Raw genomic sequence first — 19,223 nt, 5'->3', positions numbered from 1 at the left:
AGTACACACCTTGTCTTATCCCTGCCCTGTAACCAGCCCTTATTCCTTGGCAGACCTAAAAGCCACCACATCATCCCATATCGATTTGACCTATCAACGTATCTAATATTCAACCCTGCTATCTCCTCTATTTTCGTCAAAACAATCAGCGAATTTCTTAGTCTGCTTTCCCCCAATAATTTCTGCCTATGGATATCCCTAATTCTCCTTTCTAGTATTTTCATCCCTCTCACTTCTGTCTTTGACCAAACCTCCCCCCACAGGTGCCCTAATCCTATCCTCTCTAAATATCCTTTTATTTTTTCTAACCATCCCCCCTTATACATGCTCTTAAATTGCTGTACATATGCAGCCTGTAAAACTCTCCCACCTTCCTGTCTTTTTAAATTCATCCAATATCTAACTATTCTTTTCACACCCTCTGATTCCAAATCCTCCCCACACATTAATTCCGCCCCTACGTTTGCTGTACACCTCGGTAAGCCCATCACTAACTTAGCAAAACTACTAACAATCTTTCTTAGTTCCTCTCTTTTTTCATCCAGCCCCCAAACTTCTGCTCCGTATAATACCCTCCCCACTATTACCGACCTGAACACGAGTCTCAGTGTTTTATAACTGATCCCCGGGAACTTGAGTAGCAAATTTCTGACTGAGGCTAAGGCTGCCAAGCCTCTATATTTCATTCTTTTGATCTGGTCACTCCAAGTTCCTTTATCATTAAAAATAACTCCTAGATATTCCAGCTTCCTTACCTGTTCCAATCTTTCTCCCTGTATTACCCAATTCCCTTCCATCTTTCTTCTTTTGTTCACCTGTACTATCAATATTTTAGACTTATTTCCATTAATTTTCAATCCCCATTTCCTCGCAAATAACATCACTGACTCTAAGGCCCTATTCATCGCCCCTGAAGTTAACGTCATCAATAACACATCATCCGCAAATATCAGTCCTGGCACTTCCAAACCATTAATTACCGGTACAGCCCAATTTCCTGCCCCAAACCCCTCTAAAATATCGTTTATAAATAAAATAAACAGTATGGGCGATAACTTGCAACCTTGTTTTAAACCCACCTTGGACTCCAATGGTCCACTCATTCTCTCTTCTCCCAATTTTACACAAAACCTGACGTCCCTGTATATTCCTTCCACTGCCCTCAACATCTTCTCCGAAATCCCTAGCCTACCTAATTTCTCTCGTAGGGCCTCTCTATTTACCTTATCAAAAGCTTTCTCAAAATCTATTGCTGCTACATAAACCGTACTTCTATTCATATTCTTATACTTTTCTAAAATAGTCTTTACTATCATTATATTATCCACTGTTCTTTTCTTTTTCCTAAATCCCCCTTGGTAATCTGTCAAAATTCCATTTTCTTCCGCCCACCCACTTATTCTGTTCGCTAGCACCCCCGTATATATTTTACTCAGAGAATCCAACAGAGATATACCCCTATAACTGTTCACATCGTTCCTACTACCCTTTCCCTTGTATATAGGGCATATAATTCCTGTTTCCCATTCCCTAGGGTAATTTCCTCCCTCGAATATCCTATTGAATAGTTTCACCATGCCCTCTATCATTATCTCATTTTTACTAATTTCCTTCCAAAACTTATTATTTATACCATTACACCCCCCGGCCGACTTCGCTCTGGCTCTACTTATCACTCCCCGGATTTCCTCTCTTGTGATTTCTTTATCCAAGTCATAAATTGCCACTCCCCTATTACTCCAAATTACTTCTTCTCCCGACCCTCTCCATCTATCACCCCCCTTTTTTCCTAGTAATTCCTCGAAGTGCCTGACCCATTGCACTTCCTCAATACTCGTTCTCTCCATTTTCCTTCCACCCTTAATAATTCTATTAATCTTATCCCAGACTCTCTCAAAATTGTTAGTCTTGCAGTCATTATTTATGGCTACCATTTGTTCCTCTAACCACGTCTTTTTTGTCTCAGAAATTTTCTTTTTATACTCCTTCCTCAATCTACAGAAAAACTCCCTTTCTTGGCTTCCACCTTTCCTTCTATATTCTCCTAAAGCGTCCATCACCCTCCTCCGCAATCCTTCACACTCCCTATTAAACCATTCTTCTCCCTCTTTCTTATTTCCTTTTCTAGCTTTCACCTTCTGCGCTATCATCTTTATTGGATGTAGCAACAATTCCAAGGCTTTATCAGTATCATTCTCTTCTAACGCCCCTTCCCACCCATATTTCAGAAGATGTAACTCCTCCTTTACTACCCTATTCCAATCCCGGCCTACCTTCTCTGTCCATTTGTACTTATTATAACCCCTCCCTCGTTTATCCTTTGTCTCATTTTCCTTCATTGTACGCTTCTCTACCTCTCTTTTCAGCATAACCCTCACCGGGAAATGGTGTGACTCAATCCAATCTCCTATTTCCATACTTACAACTTCCTCAATCATCCCTTCCGAGCTCAGAACCATATCTATCACACTACCCCCTTTCTCCGTAACATATGTCAATTTCCCCGTCCTGTCACCCTCTATCCACCCATTCAGAATATACAAGTTTCCCACAGCACACATCTCTAGGAGCTTCTCTCCATAACTATTTGTAATTTTGTCCTCACTCCTTCTGCTTTCTAACAAACACATTCCATCCTCCCTACTATAAATTGGGCTCTGTTCTCCTATTCTCGCGTTCCAATCCCCAAATAACAACATATCCTCCTCCCCTGGATACATTCCCCTTATCCTACCAATATCCACCAATAACTCTTCAAAAAAATATTTATTTGCATATTCTGAATTACTAGGATGACAGTAAACAAAAGCTAGATTTATTTTCTTCCTCCGTCCCTCTCTCTCTCCCAAATTCAATCTCAGCCATATGGTTTCCATCATATCGGTCTCTATATCCTCTACTCTTTCACTAATTTCTTCCCTAATTAGAACTATCATCCCTCCTGGTGCTCGTCCCTTATTCCTCTCTTTTCTTCTATATTTATATTTTATCTCAAACCCCTTCCATGTAATCTCCCTCCCTGTTTCCAACCACGTCTCTAAGAGTGCCACCACATCGAAACTTTCAATTACTTCCCTAACTTTCTTGTTTCCTAATTTGCTCCTTACTCCTTCAATATTCACACATCCTATCTTCCAAAATTGTTATAACTTTCCCTCCCTCCCTTCTAGGTCTCCCACTCTATTCTTACTTCTAGTATTTATCGACCTCTCTCCCTCTGTATCCTCCATCCCTTTACGTACTTTTCCCCATATGTCTTTTAAGCTCTTACTCCTGACTTTACTCATAAGTTTTTTACCTTCTTGTCGATCTGTCTCCTCTTGACCTTTCTTTTTCGCTACACCACTGCACCCTGCACTCACCTCTTCTTGCTGCTCACCCCCACTCTCCCCCTCACTATTTTGGACTTCTGAATCCATCTCCCTTTGTCCTTTCTTACTCACTGCACCACTACACTCTCCTCTCCCAGTTTCTTGCGGTCCACTCTCACCGTCCACTTCACTATCTTGGTCTTCTGTCTCCCGGCTGCACTGCCCATTCTCTTCCGAGATGCCCTGCTCTCCTGCCACGTCCCTCCTCCTCTTCTTTTCTTCTTTCTTCTTCCCATCTTGCCTTGACCTCTCACCACTCTCAACCCTCTCGTTTTCGTCCATTTCCTTTAGCTTAGAAACTGAATGAACTCTGACCCATCGCCCGTTCGTCACCTCCAACCTCAGACCTCTTATTCGGGCCTTTAGCCCCTGGTTCCTCGCTCTCCAAAGGTGCCTATTCAAGATCTTCGCGTTTTCACTTCCTTCTCTTCCCATGTCTCCTTTCACCCCTATTTTCCGCCCTTGTAAATTCTTGCTGTTTCTTAACACAGAATCTGCCATTAGGGTTGAGAACACTGTAACCCTAATTGGCCTCCGACCTTTGATTCTACCAACTCTCTCTACATCATCAATGTCTACCTCACTAAAGTTTACCTTCATAACATCACGTATAGCTTCCACCACCTTAAATATCAGCTCAATCTTGCTCTCTCTCGCCCCTTCCTCAATTCCATATAAAAATATGGCTTTTTTCAATCTCTCCTGCCTGTACCCCTCCGCTTCTTTCTTCATCTTCATCACCTCGTCTTTCAGATGCTTCACTTCCCCTCTCAATAACTCGATTTCTTTCTCGTTATTGACCACTCTCCTGCTCGATTCCTCTGTCTTCGTTTCAAGCCATTTCTTCATGTTCCCTATCTCCCTTCTCTGCTCCTCCATCATGTCCTTTATTTCCTGCACCTTATCCCATTGACACTTTTCCTGCATCACTTCACTTACAACCACCCTGAGTGCGGCCAAATCCTCTGCGCTAAATTTTCCACTGGTATTTGGGCCTGGGTTCACTTCCACCCCCCCAATAACCAGTAACACTGCTATCACTGTCACCACCAGCACCGCTTCACTCATTTTCAATCCGTCCGTCACCAATCCATTCCTGACCTCCTTCTTCTGCCTTGCCTGCCATTTCCCAATAGCGGCCCGGTACTGTTCAATGCCAACCATGATTACAGCACGCACTTCGCTACGCAACCTCTCTCCTCGACTGCTCGAGCTAGACTGGGGATGTGCGCTTTTAGATTCTTGTCCTTAAAAACAGCTGACGTCACCAACAAAATAGCAGATGGAGCTGTCTTAGTTTCGATTTTTAGTCAGTCGCGACTTATTGATGTAATATTTACAGTACAATGTCATGTTTATAAGCTGGGTTGTTGAAAAAGCGTTTTAGTAGCCAAAATGGACAAAACGGCCTGCCAGGGCTGGGAAGGGACTGCGCGGAACGAACGAGAAACTAGTGAATTCGCGCGGAGCATTATCACCTCATTCTCCCTTCTCTCAAGCACAGCACAGCAGCGGGCTGCGGTAAGCGTTCTAGCAGAGCAAATATGGGGAGTTTGTCCATTTGAATCGCGCACCCGGAAGTAACAAAGTAGCCTCATTTTTTCGAAAGGAAAAATTTTCTCCGCCAATCTGATTGCAGCATCGTTCTTTAAATAACACGAAAAGCATCTGCTTTTTTGTCGGTATAATTCAGATACACCCTGTATATACATGGTATGAGTAAAGAAGTGGAACTTCAGCTAAGGATTTTGACGGATCATGTTATACTGATAAAGTAATAAGTAAGTTAGAAGATTGTGAACGATTGCATAAAGACCTCGATAAAGATGTTTTTTGCTAGGGGCTTTATGTCGCACCGACACAGATAGGTCTTATGGCGACGATGGGATAGGAAAGGCCTAGGAGTTGGAAGGAAGCGGCCGTGGCCTTAATTAAGGTACAGCCCCAGCATTTGCCTGGTGTGAAAATGGGAAACCACGGAAAACCATCTTGAGGGCTGCCGACAGTGGGATTCGAACCCACTATCTCACAGCCGTGCGCCTCTAACCGCTCAGCCAACTCGCCCGGTCTCGATAAAGTTGAGATAGACAGCAGGCAATGGCATGTTGGTGAAAATTCAGATTGTAAGTTTAACCAAGAGAACACGTCCTGATGAACACTGTCAGTACCTGGGGGAACGGGTGAGTTGGCCGTGTGGTTAGGGGCGTGGAGCTGTGAGTTTGTATCCGGGAGAAAGCGAGTTCGAACCCCACTATCGGCAGCCCCGAAGATGGTTTTCTTGTGGTTTACCTTTTTCACACCGGGAAAATGCTGGGGTTGTACATTAATTAAGGCCACGGCTGCTTCGTTCCCACTCCTAGGCCTTTCCTACCCCATCGTCGCCGTAAGACATCTGTGTCGGTGCGACGTAAAGCAAATTAAAAAAAATGAAGTACCTGGGTAATAAACTGTGTTTATTGAGTAATAATATATCATGTAGATAACTATAAAGATCTGGGTGTTAATACAAGAACAGATCTTCGTTGGGGTAATTGCATTAATAAAGTTGTGAATAAGGGTTTGAGACCTCTTCATATAGTTATAAGTGTATTTATGAGTTGTAGCAAAGGTGTAAAAGAGAGGGCGTGTAAGTCACTGGCAATACCCCGGTGAGAGTATGGTTCCTGTGTAGGGGGACCATCACCAGGGTTATTCTACTCAAGAACAGGAAAAGATTCGTAAAAAAGCAAAACGATTTGATCTGAGTCACTTCCGGCAAATTGTTACGAAATCTTCGGTGTGGAAAGATCTGGGAGTAATGAGACTAGCTGCTCGACTAAGCGGTATGTTCCGAGCTGTTAACGGAGAGATTGCGTGAGATGAAATGAAATTTCGTACGGATTTAGTGCCGGGATATCCCAGGACGGGTTCGACTCGCCAGGTGCAGGTCTTTCTATTTGACTCCCGTAGGCGACCTGCGCGTTGTGATGAGGATGAGATGATGATGAAGACAACAAATATACCCAGCCCCCGTGCCATTGGAATTAACCAATTAAGGTTAAAATCCCCGACCCGGCCGGGAATCGAACCCGGGACCCTCTGAACCGAAGGCCAGTACGCTGACCGTTCAGCCAACGAGTCGGACATGGCGTGAGATGACAGTAGCAGACGAATACGCTTTAGCGGAGCTTATTTTTCGCTATTTGCTTTACATTACACAGATAGGTCTTATCGCAACGATGGGATAGGAAAGGCTTAGGAGTGGGAAGGAAGCGGCCGTGGCCTTAATTAAGGTACAGCCCCAGCATTTCCCTAGTGTGAAAATGGGAAACCACGGAAAACCATCTTCAGGGCTGCCGACAGTGGGATTCGAACCCACTATCTCCCGGATGCAAGCTCACAGCTACGCGACTCTAACTGCACGGGCAACTCGCCCAGTTGTGGAGCTTTTAAAGTAGGATAGATCAACATATGAAGATAAAGTCTGAATCCAGAAGGAAAAAGTGGGGGAAATATTAATTTATAGGGAGAGGAATTCGGGATTGGAAAAATTTACCAAGCGAGATGTTCGATAAATTTCCCACTACTTTGAAATTATTCAAGAAAATATTAGGTAAACAGTTGATACGGATTCTGCCACCTGGGCGACAGCCCTAAATTCAGGTCAATGGTAAATGAACAAACCGGGACAATCTCAGCCCGATGAGAAGGCTAATCTTCCTTTTGGGGAAATGATGTCTATGAAGAACTGCAGAAGGCCAGTTGAATGAAATGGGTTTGACGGATCAGTTGACCCAGTCCATGCCATGTGAACACATTTCATACCAGTACGGAATTGCTACAAAGCTGCATGGTGTCTTGTTGACAACTGCCCAAGCCGTATGTTTCTAGTCCTCCACAGTCCAATTAGCGAACTCGAGAGCCCGTGTGAGGTGCTGTACTATGGGTCTCTGGTGGTTCCTTCATTACCCTAACTCTGTGAATGTACACTGGTCTGATAGGCACGTGCTTGGCTATGATTTGGCTCAGTGTTGCTGACCTGTTAACAGTCGATAATACAAACCAGACGTCGTTAGTCATGGTCATTGAGCAACTGTGGTCAGTCACTGCACTGATCACGGCGAATCGTAATGCTTTCAATGAAGTATCGCCGGAACACGTGACATCGTGGAACTTGGGTATGTATTCAATACATCGACAACTTCCCATCGGACTGGCACCCACTACCATGATTCATTCGAACTCCAATAATACACATCGCCTTTCCAGTAGTAGCTATTCGAATTACACGATCACCATCTGAGAACTGGAAGAGAATTGGGCGTACGAAAGCAGTCCTGCGGTGGTGGTATCTGTAATAAGAAGTCACAGACTCCTATACCATGGCTTTTGCAATATCATACCGAGAGTAATTTCAGAGTGCGTAGTAATTTGTTACTCTTCTGGTGCGAACAAGGCTCAACACATACTCTCAGGAATGTTTATTAAATAACATGCCAAACAATGTACTCTTAAATATTCAGGACAAACACGCACATACATTTGTATTGATAGCGAGTTTCTTTTAAAAAAAAATGTAAGTCCTATCTCTACATGTACAGCACTAGACAAACTTACCTGACAGCAACATGACTATACCGAAGGCCAGGAAGTCAGGATATGGAGACAAGAAGCCAATATTTATCGGCATTATTTCCGTCATAAACCGCTCCATCTTGCAGCCAATAAGGTTGTCAATGTAGTTACTAAGGCCACGGGCAACAGATGCTGTTCCTAAAACAAGAGAGCAACAATTTCAGAGTTACAACTGAGAACGGTTAGCACCGAAAATCGTGATTTATTACACCAACTTCAGAGGAAGAGTTTAGAAATAGTATTTGTCAAACAGTGGCTCTAATTCTCCAGCCTTCCTTTAACATGTGTCCCATCTCTTCCAGTTCCTCCATTTAATGGCCACAAACGCTAGCAAGTTACATTGAATTCAGATCCAATATATTGCCAGACTCTCAAATCAAGGGATATTGTCCCTGCATAGTGTGACCCCTTTTATGGGGATATATATATATATATTCATAAATCCAGCCGAGGGAAATCCAAAGTATCGGTGACACCGAGTACTTTCAAACGGTAGGCAGTAAATTTACGCAGCGAGTAAAACGCCAAATTGAGAATGGAGGCCGTGGAAAAAAAAAGTTCTCCAATAAGCATTCCAGAATAACCACAGATGGCGCAGTGGAAACTATGCTAGATAATAATAAAAAAATTAAAAGAAAATGGCAGGAGAAATAAGGGACATGACGGGTGAAAACAGATGAGAAACCAAGATAAAATTTGGAAATAGATATATTAGAAGAATTAAATCAAGCTCTTACAATATTAGATGAATAGAAGTCTGTACAAATACGGAATTTTCCCAACCACATGTAATACTAATTTGTTACACCAAGAATAAAATATCCAAGAGAATGAAAGCAAATAAGAGAATAGGACAGGAGAGGAAAGGGATGGACAAGAAAGGGATGAATACGGTATAAAGAGAAATGTTGAACAACGAGAATAAGAAAAAGATGTACACAGTTACCAGATTGGAGTATACCAGCATTAAGTCTTCTAAGCAAAAGTCTAAATGTAATATGAAAGTTGCCACCTCTTCAATTATCACCCGAATAGGCACAAATTAATGTTGTCATACTGGCGTAAGTCACTGTATACTATAATGAAACAGTCTCAAAGTATGCAAAAACATAAATGGTGAAGCACTGATTAAGCACAAGTGTGTATAGGAGTCGCAGAGTTGCCGATATACCACACGCACATTTGGAAAGCAAATTGTCACTAGTTAGTCAATAGAGGCTTAGATATGGAAAATACAAGTGAAATCTCGGCCTGGAAATGCACTGCTCCCAGTTAGAATATGTAAATAAAATAGCTCCAAATGCAACATAGAAGTATTTACAATAAGGACATTATCAGTTTGTCATACCTCATCTTGAACCAAGTAGTTCTGCCCAAAAATGGAGAGTCCAGGGCACATGTCGCTAAGGACGAAGATGACGTTAAAGGTTCCTCCCTCCACACAGGCCAAAGTCCATCTCAACACATTCAGAGGAAGGCCGGGTATTTATAGTGTGGAATAATGAGAAATATGTCTGGAAGATTCCAGAGGTTAGTGGAGCATGCGTGACAAAGCGGGCGATGTCACATGACATCAAGCGGCGAAAAGGAAGTTAGTTTATCGTAGATCGTAAAGGTGGATAGAGCAGAGTTCGTGCAAGGTATGATGTGTGCAAATTCACATAAGTATGTAAGTTCCAGTTCAAGAGAAAATGCGGTGTGTATCCTGATGAGGGTAAGTCCATATTAATAGTAGAAAAAGGTTATGTGCGTGGCGAGGTTCATAACAGTAGTTGCCGGTGAAGTGAAGAGTCCGTTACAATAGACTAAGGACATTAAGATATAATGAAAAGTATGGACTTCCATTGTTCATACACTTAAATCTGAAAAAAAATGGCGACTTATCGTCACTAACACGCAACATAAGACACGCACTACAACAGACAGCCACACACAGAATTCCAACCAATGGGTACAGAAATTTTGAAATGAAAATGAACGTCTCTGTGGACCGGAATACATGTGAAACTGGAGGTTTAGTCGTCAAGATATCAACAGTCGCATAAAACTACAAACTTAGGATTAGGCTATATGCTTGTTCTACAAACTACAAAACATGCCACAGAAAAATACCATCAAGAACCTTGCAAGGTACTTATCAGATGAGTTCCTCATTTAAAGTACCAGAAATTCTACACATAAAATAATAATAATAATAATAATAATAATAATAATAATAATAATAATAATAATAATAATAGTAATAATAATAATAATAATGGAATCACGTTCCATAACAGTTGTAAAGAGACGGATGTGGCGTTAAAATGTTGCTCTCAGAAGGGGTGTTCTTTGTCGCGACAGTAAACCTCCTGAAGCGTCTCCCTCAGACTTATGCTTTAGGCTTTTTTTTTACAACTTGCTTTACGTCGCACCGAGACAGATAGGTCTTATGGTGACGATGGGGCAGGAAAGGCCTAGAAGTGGATGGAATCAGCCGTGGCCTTAAGGTACAACCCCAGCATTTGCTTGGTGTGAAAATGAGGAAACCACGGAAAACCATTTTCAGGGCTGCCGACAGTGGGATGCGAACCCACTATCTCCCGGATAGCATACAGCCGCGCGCCTCTAATCACACGACAATGAGTAAAATGCCACGAAGAAGAAAAAGGCGTATTTCCGTTCTACAAACTACTTTTACCGTTTTTGAAGACGCTGAAGTGCCGGATTCTGGCCCTGCAGTTCTTTCACGTTCCGATAAATCTACCATTACAAGGCTGGCGTATTTGAGCACCTTTCAGAGTTCATTTTCTGATTCTAAGGATATTCACTACATTAGCTAGTGTTTTAATGGGTTGGTCTACCCCGGTGAGCACCGCATTAAAACTGCTCTTTTAAACCAGGTTGAATTTATAACCATCTTTATCTGAGAACACGGCCGAAAGAAAGGGCCCATGAGAAAGCCAAAAGTAAAACTGTTACAACAGTCATATTCATGACGTTCCTAGAAAACTTGGCGGGTCTTATAGTAATGTGCAGAGAGCATTAGGCTTCCTGTATTAACATTTTATAGACATGCTTTTACGTAAGCTACTTCCCAATCAAAACTACTGCGCCTACTAGTTTAGTGGTCAGGCTACCCAATATACAGTTCTGTACGTCGTGTAGCTGCTTCATTGGCAAGTTAATCACAGCTGATATTCGGAAATAACTCTTGAGAAGACCGTATCAGCCACTGGCACATTCGTTTATTACTTGGACTTTTCACCAAATACCTTACTGACAGGCAGGTGAAGTAACGCCAAATGGAAAAGCTTATGAGAGCTCGAATTAAAGGATGTCTCCAACCTAATGTTAATAACTGAAGAGAACACAAGGATCGTACATTCACTTCGATAATACTGGCATGGCATCCCTCAGAACAGACTACCCATTTTCTATCCTCTTCTACATCCATTTCAACAGATTTTAGAATAGACCATCTCCACACAGAGTAGAGTTTTGATCATCAATGAGGTCTGGGATAGCGATTTGCCTGAAATATCACATAAATATAACTACTTTACACTATCATCATCATCATCATCGTCATCATTAATCTCATCATCATCAAGTTCAAGTATATATGTTAACACATTTGTACACAATAAATTTCATTTTCTCTCAAGCATTTCAATTTCAACTAGTGCTCCTAATTACCCGTGAACACGAAAAACTGTGTATACGGGTAATAAGCCACCGGTTTCTCAATTAACCCATTTAACTCAAGGTATATGGATGTAAACTGTTTCAGTGTTAGTTTTACTCGTGCACTCACTGTTCAAAAACGTGTTTTCATTTTCACTTTTATCGACCCTCAGTTATCGCGCCCCCCTTTCTTCGTATATTAATGTGCGTATATTAAAACTAACAATGTTTCTGAAGTTTCTAATCTGTTTAGTTGCTACAAAAATAAGAAGCCCCCTTTTAAAAACAAACTGTTACGGTCGGTCAGATAATTCCTTAAATTAGGGAAATGAGCACTCCAAATTAGGCTATTGGCGGGGTAGTCACAGTAAACTTTTAAAGATAATGTGTCAATTGAACGTCACCGTTAGGTGCCGGGGCGTTGTTTCTATTCAGTTCATTTAATGCAGAATTTAATAATGAATTATGCCAATAATATTTAATCCTACAAAGAAACCAAGAGCCGTGCTATTTTACCTTCGTACCTATTGACAAGCGATTTACTTTCTTGAAATATGATGTGTATACGAATTGGTGGAAATAGAAGTATATATACTTAAGTTAAACGACTTCCTACACTTTACTATTTACTCTAGGATGGTGGCCATTATTATGTTTTAAAGTTCTGCAGAATCATCCAGCCTATACATTTTAAATAACTTCCATTTCTACTTCTAAAACAAGACGGGACAAAATAATTACGAAAACATAATTAATGGTGAAATGCCTCTGCTATAACCTTAAGGGACATATCATATTCTAGCAGGACACCCACGCTTTGTTGTTGTTTTAAACTGTAAGTCATCTTTCAAGTCTTGAATTTAGGGGAATCCGCTGTCGGTTAAGCCTGTATTATACACTTAGTTCGTACGTCAAATGGTTTTGGAGAAATGATTATTTTCGGATCTAACGGTCATTTGAACCCCATAAAATTGGAATGTTCTAAAAGCCTATCTTATTTAACATTCAGGACGTAAAAACAATCAATATGGGAAATTGCGACTTCCTTCCTCGAATATTAATGGATGAATGAATGTTTTGTTTTACGGGTAGAATGTTTTAAAATATTTCCTATTTAACGTCTAGGACATAGGAGACCAACCTTCATGTAACATTTTAATTTCGTACCTGAAAGAGTTTCGGAAGAATTAATATTGTTATTTTAAAAGTTAAACCCCATCTAAACCCCTTACGGAAGAACATTTTGAAGTAGGATAGTTGACTCCAGGACAAAGGAATTACCTTCATATAAAATTAGCAACTTCGTACGTCAAACAGTTTTGGAGAGATGAATAATTTCTTTTCCGGAGCTAAACCCATTTAACTCCTTAGAGGTAGAATGTTTAAAAATATTTCACATTTAACACCTAGCATATAAAATGGATGCAGCCATTTGTAATTTCGTTTTCGTATCTTATGCCCCATTTAACTCCCTGAGGGGTTAATACATTTTAAACCTTTTGTTATTTAACAATCAATCACTACTGATCTGCATTTAGGGCAGTCGCCCAGGTGGCAGATTCCCTATCTGTTGTTTTCCTAGCCTTTTCTTAAAGAAATTTGAAATTTATTGAACATCTCCCTTGGTAAGTTATTCCAATCACTAACTCCTCTTCCTATAAACGAATATTTGCCCCAATGTGTCCTCTTGAGTTCCAGCTTTATCTTCATATTGTGAGCTTTCCTACTTTTAAAGAAACCACTCAAACGAATCCCTCTACTGATGTCATTCCACGCCATCTCTCAACATACCATTTAGTCGAGCAGCTCGTCTCCTTTCTCCCAAGTCTTCCCAGCCCAAACTTTGCAACATTTTTGTAACGCTACTCTTTTGTCGAAAATCGCCCAGAACAAATCGAGCTGCTTTTATTTGTTTTTTTCCAGTTCTTGAATCAAGTAATCCTGGGGTCTTACCAGAGACTTATATGCCCTCTCCTTTAAATTCTTACTACAACCCCTAAATACCCTCATAACCATGTGCAGAGATATGTACCCTTTATTTACAATCATATTTATGTGATTACCCCAATTAAGATCTTTCCTTCTATTAAGACCTAGGTACTTACAATGATCCCCTAAAGGAACTTTCACGCCATCAACGGAGTAATTAAAACTGAGAAGAGGACTTCTATTTGTGAAACTCACAATCTGACTTTTAACCCCGTTTATCGTCATACCATTGCCTTCTGTCCATCTCACAACATTATCGAGGTCACTTTGCAGTTGCTCACAATCTTGTAACTTATTTATTACTCTGTACAGAATAACATCTGCAAAAAGCCTTATCTGATTCCACTTCCACATCATTGATATATATAAGAAAACGTAGGTCCAATAATACTGACTTGAGGAATTCCCCTTTTAATTATTACAGGGTCAGATAGAGATTCGCCTACTCTAGTTCTATCAGTTTTATTTTCTAGAAATATAAGACACCCATTCAGTCACTTTTGTTTAGTCCAATTGCACTCATTTTCCAGTAGTCTCCATTGATCTACCCTATCAAACGCCTTAGACAGGTCAATCACAATACAGTCCATTTGACCTCCTGAATCCAGGATATCTGCTATATCTTGCTGGAATCCTGCAAGTTGAGCTTCAGTAGAATAATCTTTCCTGAACCCGAACTGCCTTCTATCGAACCAGTTATTAATTTCGTAAACATATCTAATATATTCAGAAATAATGCTTTCCAAATGATTACTTGCAATGCATGTCAAACTGACTGGCCTGTAATTTTCAACTTTATATCTATCACCCTTTCCTTAATACACAGGGGCTACTATAGCAACTCTCCACTCATTTGGAATAGCTCCTTCATGCACCTAGAATATCATTTGAAATTTTCACTTTATATGTCAAACGGTTTCTGAGAAATTAATATTTCTGTAATCAGACCTCAACCTCCCCCTCCCCCCTCATTATTTAAAATCTAAGATATATGAAGGGTACAGGGATAGAAATGGCTCATTAAATTTTTGAAATAATGTTAATTGCTTTACGTTCCACCAACTACATTTACGGTTTTCGGAGACGCCCAGGTGCCGGAATTTAGTCCATCATGAGTTATTTTACATGCAAGTAAATCGAGCGACACGAGGCTGACGTATTTGAGCACCTTGAAATACCACCGGACTGAGCCAGGATCGAACCTGCCAAGTTGAGGTCAGAAGGCCAGCGCCTCAACCGTCTGAACCTTTCAGCACGGCTAAAAGATATTCTCACTATCTGTTGAGATTAACTTAAACTTCCTAGTGGGCAACTCCGTCTCTGAATGGAGCAGCTCCCTGCAGAGAAATGAACTGACCAAGAAAAAGAGCATATAGGGAAAGAAGGGGTTCATCGATACCTACAGGAGAAACAAGATCTTACAACTATTCAACGTACCTGAATTACACGTTAAACAGAATATGTACGTCTGTAGATTAATGTCTGTTCTACATGTAAACTACAGAATCTGCTGTGCATTATGGAGTAACATAAAAGTTCAAGGTTCGTGGTCCAGTTAGAGAAGATTACACGGAATTTGTGAAATAGTTTTTTATAATTAACGCTGCAAGGCCTTTATGGCTATACATGGTATAACAAGGAAAAAAGTTTAGTACCTTGTGAAATCCTTGCAAAACACAGGTTCAGCACCAAGGAACATGCGAGTGGAACGTGGACAACACCACCAAATTATTGACACTGTAAGTAGTATACGTCAGCACAAATTCTTTTGAAGGTCGTCAAAGCCACTACAGCCGGAAAATCTAAGCATATGGAAAGATGTTGTAGGTGTTCAAAATAAAACATCCAGGCATTCAGGTAAGCTATGTGACTTAGAGGAAAATATTCTTTAGGGATTTCAACATTGCCTTCGGTTACCCATACCTTAGCATATGCGACGGGTGTATTGCTAAAAAGAAGAGTATATATAAAAGCAGAGAAGAAACTAAAATCTAGCTCAAAAGAAGTTCGCAGATTGGACGATGAATTACGTCGGCTGACATTAATGAACACCATTCATAAGAAAACAGCAAACATTTTATTTAAGAAAAAGAAGAGATAAGGAGAAATCAAAAATCTAATGCGAATTTTAGGCGATTTGCTTCGACTATGGGAAAAATTCGGCTGGTCCTAACATCTCCATAAACGAGGAGACAGTTATCCGTGTTTGCATTTAACGTCCATGTACTTTCCAAAGTGTTTTCTTTATGTGCATCCTGAGCATGAAGCCAATAAAATGGAAGTTACAATGTATGCTCATTGTTGCATCTACAACCATTCTAATGTAAAGCACCTGAGTATTTTCTGTAAGTTGTGTAGTGGGCAACAGAAGGGCTTCAGTTCCTTTCAGTTTCTCTTCAACATGGTGATTTTTGTAGATGAAGTGGTGCAACAACGTTGAGAAAAATGGAGATCCATCACCGTAACCTTCAAAGGGGCCATTCCTATCTTGAGAACGATAAGATCATGGTTTTGATGAATTCAAAAGCTCTGGCATTTGATCCTAGTGACTAGATCGCTGTAATCAAAACCACTTGTAAGATCCCTCACAGTTCGACTCTGTAACAGTTGACCACACAATGTTTAGGAGTTGGAAGGACTTAGATGAGAAGTATGCAAATAAATCACCACTTCCACCCCGGCTAGTAACAGATCAAGATTCAGAGTGGACCATTTTTGAGCTTCCCGACCACTTAAAACGGAGCTTTGGAATCCGTCTCCATAGCAGCGAAACGGAAGAGAGATGATTCTTCCCATCATCCTGATGGCCAGTCATGTCAGACGAAAGTTTATGGTGTAATTCTCGGTTTCACTTAATTACCCCAACATAGCACAATGAAATCAAATACAGTGCTTTTCTCCCTTAGAAGCTTTTCCCATATCTGCTGAGAAGTTCTAAAGACTTACAACAATTAATGAAATTCTGTGGCGATGAGGCAAGGGGTTATTTCTCAAAAAATTCTCACGGGTGAGGAACTATAACAGTGCTACGGGATGTGGTGGGCGTATTAGTATTTTAGTGATTGGTAAATGATTATCAATATTGCAAAATGTGATTTTGTGCTTGTCAGAGACTTGAAAAATGTTCGTAGTTTATATATTGTTTGTGTTATTGTAATAATGAAAATAAGCAATAATACAGAGACTTAAGAAAGTAGTTCAGTGCAATGAGCCCCGTTCTTCCCCACACATGTTCGTAGTTACAAAATATTTGACTTAGTTTTGCTTTATTGTATATGTAAATTCTATAATGAAAATGTCTTACACATTTATAATGAATGTACCAAGATTTGTGAATTTTTGGACTTTAAAATCGGCAAAAGAACAGGTTATATACTACTTTGAAGTTTAAAATGCTTCTTTCCCTGTAGGTATCAACCATAATGAGCCATTTCAACCTTGTGTCTCTAGAGTTTTCAGAGAAATGAATATTTTTGTCATCAGGCCTCCCCCCCCCCCCTTAACTGAAAACCCCTTAGGGGTGTGTTGTAAGACCATACTGATGTACGTGTTGCTTTATGTTGTAAAGTATTTATACTATGTTTCGAGAAAATCCGACCAAAAAATATGTTTCCCAATATAAACTTTTCTGCGCCCCTTTTACAAACCCTTTCGGGATTGATTTAAAAATACGTATACGTATTTACGTTCTGGAGTATTTCACCATGATTTAAGTCAACATATGCGTTAAATAACGTTTACCCATATAAACTCTGAACTCCTTATTTAGGGGCTGAATTATGAGTCTGTGAGTTATAAAATGAAACTACTGACCAAATTTCATATATATATATATATATATATGTATCTTCATCTTCAGCGGTTTCTGCTCGGCGATGATCAGTCAGTCAGGACATGCTGTTTTATGTATATAGATTTACAATGATGTATGAGTTTGAAAACAGCATTAATGACGAAATTAACGATACCATTTCTACAATTTTATTGCAGATGAGAAAAATAAAACTTTATAAAATGAAAAGGAAAGTATCTTGCAATTTACGTACATAAAATTAATGTAAAGAACAAAATACAAACCCATGCCTCAACAGAACATAAGAGTCTTTCTTTGCCTGCCAAGTAGACTGCTGCCCACATAGATGGTATGTACATACTGGAGTTCTCATGGTCAAGGTGACGACATCCTCAGCCTATTGCTTGGCTTCCTTGACTGGGTCCACTGCCTCTTGCATCAATAGCATCTCGCTGTCGATTGACCACACGAGTCTGAGTGATACCAATCCAGCTCTCAGCTTAAAATTAAAATCCCTGGACTGACCATAATTTGAACCCCGTGCCTCCAAGTAGGAGGCAAGCACGCTAGCCCTACACCACGAGTCTGACATAAACAAATACCAACATATATTTTCTATATATGAAGGCGGAGTAGATCTTGACATGAGGCTTAATAAAAGTTATCCTGTCCTAACGTTACAGGACTTCCAGTTACTGCAGTTACGGTTCAACGTGTAATTTGTACCACACGTGTGAAGTGTATTACAAAGCATACACTGAAGTAAGGAAAGCAGCGAATTCGCGATCCCTTCATTTTCCTTAGATGACAGTAACAAAAGAACGTGAAGTGAAATTGAAAAATGATGATGATTATGCGTGTTGTTTAAAGGGGCCTAACACCTAGGTCATCGGACCACAATGGTAAGAAATGAAATAATAAAAAGTTCAAATTCATCCACTGACCAAAATAAAATAAAAATGTCATGAAGAATGAATGGATGGACATGAACCCAACAAAACACAAAGAAAACAAAAAAACAGTGGATCAGACTCAAAAAAGGATCGTAAATTAATAGTATTACTGACCAAGGGACCACTTATAAAGCACAATGATGCTTGATGTCTAAAGGGGTGCAAAATCCACGTCTAAGGCCCCACAGAATGGTACATGTCGCGAGTAAAGTAGAACCATGGTATTTGTCATGTTGGGGTAGTAATCGAAAGTAGCGAAGACTCACGGTGTTCCACACAACATGGTACTACTCACAAGTACTGCACTTCGTACAGGGAACGCAGACCTATGGTGTTTCTCACACAATGGCGCCATTCATAGCCAACGCAAACCGATACGGTTACTCACCTAGGTGTACTAACCACAGGGACTCGCACTATTCCGTGGTGTTCCTCACATAGTGGGTACTAATCACAGGCAACGCAGACCCACGGTGCCGCTCATAAGCTATAGCGGTACAACTCAAAGGCTACGCCCAGACCCGCGGTGTTGCTCACATGGGTACGACGCACGGGTACTGGAAACCCCCAGGCCAGCCTCTTTACTGCTACTAATCAGAAACCTATTTCGTACCTAATTTAGTGGTACTACTCGAAAGTACAGGCACAACCCATGGTGTTCCCCGCATGATGGTACGAATCAAAAGTAGTTTCATGATTCTAATTCAATCATCCCTTGGTCGCCTCTCACGACAGGCAGGGGATACCGTGGGTGTATTATTCGTCTGCGTCCCCCACGCACAGGGGGTAAGTGAAAGATGATATCATCAACAATGTATTGTTATTGTCACATGGCTG

General features: G+C 40.6%; 1 protein-coding gene across 2 annotated transcripts in view; it reads right to left on the bottom strand.

Moving 5' to 3' along the window:
• The window catches only part of LOC136863303 (cationic amino acid transporter 2), a 282,617-nt gene that overhangs the window by 81,877 nt on the left and 181,517 nt on the right, over window positions 1-19,223 (bottom strand). For both annotated transcript variants that reach the window (XM_067139685.2, XM_068225906.1), the window contains one exon: window positions 7,968-8,123. In XM_067139685.2, coding sequence (XP_066995786.1) covers window positions 7,968-8,123 — 156 coding nt within the window. The remainder of the gene's footprint in view (window positions 1-7,967; window positions 8,124-19,223) is intronic.

The sequence above is a fragment of the Anabrus simplex genome, chromosome 2 (assembly GCF_040414725.1).
Source record: "Anabrus simplex isolate iqAnaSimp1 chromosome 2, ASM4041472v1, whole genome shotgun sequence".
In the NCBI taxonomy this organism is placed as follows: domain Eukaryota; kingdom Metazoa; phylum Arthropoda; class Insecta; order Orthoptera; family Tettigoniidae; genus Anabrus; species Anabrus simplex.
This window is presented reverse-complemented; position numbering and strand designations above follow the sequence as displayed.